At 47.6% G+C, this 6,436-nt stretch overlaps 1 protein-coding gene across 1 annotated transcript; it reads left to right on the top strand.

Moving 5' to 3' along the window:
- The first annotated feature begins 242 nt into the window (after positions 1 to 242).
- On the top strand, positions 243 to 4,717 carry POU3F2 (POU class 3 homeobox 2). Its single transcript, XM_077903002.1, has one exon. The coding sequence runs from the start codon at positions 565 to 567 to the stop codon at positions 1,894 to 1,896; it is 1,332 nt and encodes a 443-aa protein (XP_077759128.1). The 5' UTR covers positions 243 to 564; the 3' UTR covers positions 1,897 to 4,717.
- Positions 4,718 to 6,436: the final 1,719 nt, after the last annotated feature.

Raw genomic sequence — 6,436 nt, 5'->3', positions numbered from 1 at the left:
GGTTGGGGAGCCGGGGTGGTGAGAACTAGGAGAATCTGAATTGGGTGGAGAGGGGGGACCGGAGGAGGGCCGAGAGGACTCGCGCCCGGGGAGGGGGGGCGGGCGGGGGAGGGGGCGCCTCTGCGCCAATCGGTGGCGCCGGCCTGGGAGGTTGCTAGCGGTATCCACGTAAATCAAAGGGCGCGGAGCCAATGGGAGGGGGCGGAGGGGGCGGGGCCCAGGCGCGTGCCGCCGCGAGCTGGCGCTGCCAAGAGAGCGGGAGAGAGCTGGAGAGCGCAGGGAGAGGGGGGAGCGCGGAGCTAGTCGGAGAGTGAGCGAGAGCAAGAAGGAGGGAGAGGAGGAGAAAGAGAGCGAGGGCGGGCGGGAGGCGGCGGCGGCGGCGGCAGCGGTAATAGCAGGAGCGGCCACAGAAGGCGTCGGAGCGGGCGTCGGAGCTGCCCGCCGGGGGAGAGAGAGAGAGAGGAGAGAGAAAGGGAGCGAGCGAGCAGAGGAGCCCGAGGCGGAAAAGTAACTGTCAAATGCGCGGCTCCTTTAACCGGAGCGCTCAGTCCGGCTCCGAGAGTCATGGCGACCGCAGCGTCTAACCACTACAGCCTGCTCACCTCCAGCGCCTCCATCGTGCACGCCGAGCCGCCGGGCGGCATGCAGCAGGGCGCGGGGGGCTACCGCGAGGCTCAGAGCCTGGTGCAGGGCGACTACGGCGCGCTGCAGAGCAACGGGCACCCGCTCAGCCACGCTCACCAGTGGATCACCGCGCTGTCCCACGGCGGCGGCGGCGGGGGCGGCGGCGGCGGCGGCGGGGGCGGGGGCGGCGGCGGGGGCGGCGGCGACGGCTCCCCGTGGTCCACCAGCCCCCTGGGCCAGCCGGACATCAAGCCCTCCGTGGTGGTGCAGCAGGGCGGCCGCGGCGACGAGCTGCACGGGCCGGGCGCCCTGCAGCAGCAGCACCAGCAGCAGCAGCAGCAGCAGCAACAGCAGCAGCAGCAGCAGCAACAGCAGCAGCAGCAGCAGCGGCCGCCGCATCTGGTGCACCACGCCGCCAACCACCACCCGGGGCCCGGGGCATGGCGCAGCGCCGCGGCCGCCGCGCACCTCCCGCCCTCCATGGGAGCGTCCAACGGCGGCTTGCTCTACTCGCAGCCCAGCTTCACGGTGAACGGCATGCTGGGCGCCGGCGGGCAGCCGGCGGGGCTGCACCACCACGGCCTGCGGGACGCGCACGACGAGCCGCACCACGCCGACCACCACCCGCACCCGCACTCGCACCCGCACCAGCAGCCGCCGCCGCCGCCGCCCCCGCAGGGCCCGCCGGGCCACCCCGGCGCGCACCACGACCCGCACTCGGACGAGGACACGCCGACCTCGGATGACCTGGAGCAGTTCGCCAAGCAGTTCAAGCAGCGCCGGATCAAACTGGGATTTACCCAAGCGGACGTGGGGCTGGCGCTGGGCACCCTCTACGGCAACGTGTTCTCGCAGACCACCATCTGCAGGTTTGAGGCCCTGCAGCTGAGCTTCAAGAACATGTGCAAGCTGAAGCCTTTGTTGAACAAGTGGTTGGAGGAGGCGGACTCGTCCTCGGGCAGCCCCACGAGCATAGACAAGATCGCAGCGCAGGGGCGCAAGAGGAAAAAGCGGACCTCCATCGAGGTGAGCGTCAAGGGGGCTCTGGAGAGCCATTTCCTCAAATGCCCCAAGCCCTCGGCCCAGGAGATCACCTCCCTCGCGGACAGCTTACAGCTGGAGAAGGAGGTGGTGAGAGTTTGGTTTTGTAACAGGAGACAGAAAGAGAAAAGGATGACCCCTCCCGGAGGGACTCTGCCGGGCGCCGAGGATGTGTACGGGGGGAGTAGGGACACGCCACCACACCACGGGGTGCAGACGCCCGTCCAGTGAACTCGAGCGGGGGGAGGGGCAGAGCGCGGGGCTCCCCCTCCCCTACGGTCCACGGCCCTTCCCCGGCCCCCTTGTTCCCTCTCTAACTTCTGATTGTTCTTTTATTTTAATTATTATTTCCCCGTCCCTTAAAAGGAAAAAAAAAAGATTAATAATAATAAGGAAAGCAACTAAAGCACTGGACTATCCTTTAAACGGTAGCAGGTGTAATGATGTGTTTTGACCTTTACAGGCTAGTACCCAGGCAATGGAGTGGAGTGTCTCATAGAGAGAGTGAGGAGAGAGTGTGTAATAGAGAGAGAGAGAGAGAGAGCAAGAGAGAGAGAGAGAGATGGCAAGCACTGAGTTAAATACCTGGCAAAACTAAATAAATTAACCAAAAAGGAAAAAAAAAATCCACCAAACCGTGATAAACACAAAACAGCTTCCTGATGCTCGGAGTTGGCACATGCTGCTGTGTTGATTTAATGTGGATCCTCATCAGGAAAGAGGGAAAAATACACATGTGCTTTGATGTAGTCAAAATTTAACCACATAAATTTGCACTGCAAGAAAATTGAAGTTTACATGAACAAATTCATGAACAGATTTTTCTTTCTCCCACCGTTAATTTTGAAATTGCCGGGTTTTGTTTTGTTTTGTTTTATCCAGCAGAGAGAGTTGCAGCCAGCCCTTGGCTACTCTCCATTTCTAACGTTGTCGCGTTGCCCCCTTGTTCTTACTGTTTGTGAACTTTGGTTACTTTCGGTCCCCCCACCCCACCCCAACATTGGTGTAACATCTATTTGCTTCTTTTACCAAAGCAAAAAAAAAAAAAAATGATTGGCTTCGTACAAAATAAATCCTTCTCTGCTTTCAGGAAACGTGCATGGTCTACCCGCTTTATCCAAGGCAAGAATCCAGTTTGGAATACAAAAATGAGTCAAGCATTGGTTTTTGTTACCAGCCACAAAGTAAACTTCATTTTCAGGCAGTGTTTCTGGGGGAGGTTGCAGGAGGGGAGAAAAAGAAAAATCGATAGTGAGTGACTGATTGCTTCATTTTATCAGGCGGGCCCATTGTGAAAGAGCTCAGAGGAAATGTGGAGGTTAAATATATTTCCAGAGTTGTCCAACAGAAAGTGGCACTTTGAAGAGAACCAGGGAAATATATATCTTCAGAAGCCCCTGTATAGTTCTCTGCCTTCAGTTTTAATAACTTAATTAGGAGGAATTATTTGTGCTGACAGCAGCAGTTAAACTTTGTTCCTCTAATAGCTTTTTTTTTTTTAACATAAAGAAAATAATCTGGGAACTTAATGGTGTATGCATAGACTGTGTCTTACCACACAAATACCCACATGCATACAGAGGATATCTCCACTCTAGACTGGTTTTGTTTTCACTAGCTCATTTGTTTATCAAATCATATTTAAGGTCCCACACCCTCTTCTCTTATAATTTATTACAGAAAATACCAGTTTGACCTGGACAGCTTTTTTCTCCCTCTTTCACTAAGGAAGCCAAATGAACTGGGGAAAAAAAAAAATTGCTATTTTCTATCCTTCCTTTTCTCCCTTTGTTAATAGTTTTAAGTGCGTTTTTTACCTTATCTTGATGGAAAATGGTTAACTCCCATAACAAAAGACTCTACTGGGAAGTGTAGGTGAAAAAAAAACTTCTAACTGTATTGAAAATAAATACCATTAAACTGTGATCAGTTAAAACATTTAAAAATAATCAGCACAAAAGGGCGCTCAAAGGGAAAACACTTTTTATTAATCTTCAAAGTTTGGGGCTTTTTTCTGGTTAAATATTAGGCAAATTTTTCTTTTAAGACATTAAATTCTCAATACCATAAAATTATGGTTCAGCATCAGATTAGCATTGCACTCAGTAGTTAAGGTTTTAGGAAATATGCTTTATATTGTCTCTTCAAACACCTGTGATTGTTTCATTTTCAATGTTTTTGCAAGATAAATGATGACTTATAATGGGCATATTTATTTGCCTGTATTTCATTTCCCCCAACGAATGTCACAAGGAGATGGGCACGGAGCTGCTGCTTCGGGGTGCATCACGCTGCTTGTTCCTGAGGTGTGGGGACTGGCCTTTAGTGAAGCAATCCAGAGCAGGGCAGATAGCCAATGGTAAAGGGAGGAAATGAATTTTCAGATTCTTATTACCAAGTGGGTAAGGTCAGATGCTGGAGTTCAGGGGACGAGTCTATAGCTCCTCTAACTCTCATAGGTTTACTAAGATGAAAGTTACCACTGAACCTTACCACGATGTATATATGTTTAATATCTGTCTTTTGAAATGCAGAAATAGTTTAAATGTTTCTTTGTCTATTTTTCTTTTTTTTTAATGCTACCCAGGGAAATATTTTCATATCATTTTTAAGTGGCCTGCCTCAATGTATATTTATTTCTTTTAAAGCAAAAAGGTTCTGGAAACTGTTTTTCTGTAGCTTTAAATGAGTAGATGAGCAAAATCTATATGGGATGTAATTTTTTTTTTTTGTTCAGTCTCTTTAAGAATACTTTGTTTTGGTACATTTGGTTGTGCTTGTGGGGAAAATAAAAACGCAGAGATCCTTATATATTTATGTTAAAGTAATATTTTATTATCTACATAAAACAGAAATGCACAATACCTTCATAGTTTGTTCTAATTATTGAAATATCTTTATTTTATTTTTAAAGATAGTGCCAAGTTTTAAGGGGGGGGGAGAAAACCCTAGACCTTATACTGACTGAGTTGAGTTGTGTGTAAAATACTTCCCTTCCTTTATACTTCATAAAGTTTTGGAATAAATTTTATGCGTATACTGCCAGGTTTCATGTTTATAACTTTCAGAGCTTTTCTTTTCTTTTCTTTTCTTTTTTTAAGAGACTACTGTTCTGATTCTAATTCACTTTTCTTTGCAAAAAACTATCAGTTCCAGACCTTTCAGTCACTACACCTATAGCATTAAATTGAAATGGTCATTGGGTTTGAGCCTCGATTTGTTTGCCATTTCATGGTCCGACAAAGAGATGTTTGTCCCCTTTAAATATATGCAGATATCCCTACGTCTTCTTCTTTCCAGGTTACCTTTACCTTGACTGATTGTGCTTTTTTTTTTTTTTTTTTTTTTTGGAGAGCATCAATGGAACTAGGTGGACTTTTAATCTTTACCCACATGTTCTCACAAAATTTGGGATCTTAAAAGCAAAGCTTAGTTAAAGGTATTCTTTTTAATCATTAACAAATACCTTTCAACAAAGAATAACTCTGACAATGTGCAAGATGTGTGTTTACCAAGTGATTATTGGTGGGTCCCATGTATGATGCCTGTTAGGTTTACAGAAAAAAAAATGGATTTTGCAATGGTTTATATACTAGTGTCTTTTTCTCTTCGGGCAAGCAAATAGGCTCCAAAGCAGGGCGAGAGAGAAAAAAAAAAAAAAAAAAAAAAACGAAAGAAAGAATGTATGGAAGACACTCAAGGCTGTGATGCTAATAGCAGATTGTTTCAGATATTCTTAGAGGGAACAGTATACTTACCAAAATCAGCTTAAGGTTAGTGCCACATCCAAGCAGTGTTGGGTTAGTTTACAAGTTTGCTGATGTATTTAAAGTCCTCCTTGGAACACTGGTTTAAGTATAAATGTCCATTTTGAAAGGCAGTTTCTGGGCTTATTACATCTGATCATCTTTTCTAACTCCTAGTCAATATTACACAGGTCCCAAACAGATTCAGCCAAATGATCTTATCAATAGTCTGAACGAGAAGTGACAGAAAGAAGAAGTGTTTTGTGACCGCAGACATGCTGATGGGTAAAATGTTTAAGCTGGGTATAGATTTGAGTTCTGGGTCAATATCCTCCTCCATTGTAGGCAGAAAACAAGCAGCATCTGCCCTCTGCAGGGCATTTTAGTGGACCTTGAGAAGGCGGTTTTTGTTCTTAGCCACAGGGGCTACTGACTGGAAACCATCACGTGTTAAACGGACACGCCATGGTTTTGACCCATGCTTGCCGTTCAGATCCTAAAGCTACTCAGGCAGTTTCAATGCCGGTTTGGGGGAATGTATTACACGCCAGAGTGAAAACCTCTATCACTGCCACTGGGAGAAAGAAATGTGTGGGGCAGTCCTCCCTAAGATGTTGGCTAGCCACAATGACAAACCCCTTCTTTCCCCCCAAAGACAATAAATGCAGAATGCGGCCATCCTGAAAGAGCTCCTGTGTTTCCTCAAAATGTGTCACTTTTTAAAATCTATGGCATAAGATGGGGGAGAAACGATCATGTGGGAGAGTTATGTGAAGGTCAGATAGAGGGAATGGCCACAAATAATATTATGCTTGGCACTTGTAGCCATTTCTCGGTTCCCAAGAAGTTACCTCCTGTATATCTGAGATGGCAGCAACAAAAGCACTCTTCTTCACCTCCTGCTCCTACCAGTGGAGGCCACACACTGGTTGGCAGGGTTTTCCGATGACATGGCTTTAATAAAGGCACTCACCTTTCTCATCTTCTTATTTCTCCAAGAGCAACTAGTAAAGAGATGCGACAGC

The sequence above is a fragment of the Canis aureus genome, chromosome 7 (genome assembly GCF_053574225.1).
Source record: "Canis aureus isolate CA01 chromosome 7, VMU_Caureus_v.1.0, whole genome shotgun sequence".
Lineage (NCBI taxonomy): Eukaryota > Metazoa > Chordata > Mammalia > Carnivora > Canidae > Canis > Canis aureus.
This window is presented reverse-complemented; position numbering and strand designations above follow the sequence as displayed.

What these genes read in the sequence shown, in the direction of transcription:
- POU3F2 (XM_077903002.1), top strand. Translation starts at nt 565, where the DNA reads ATGGCGACCGCAGCGTCTAACCACTACAGCCTGCTCACCTCCAGCGCC.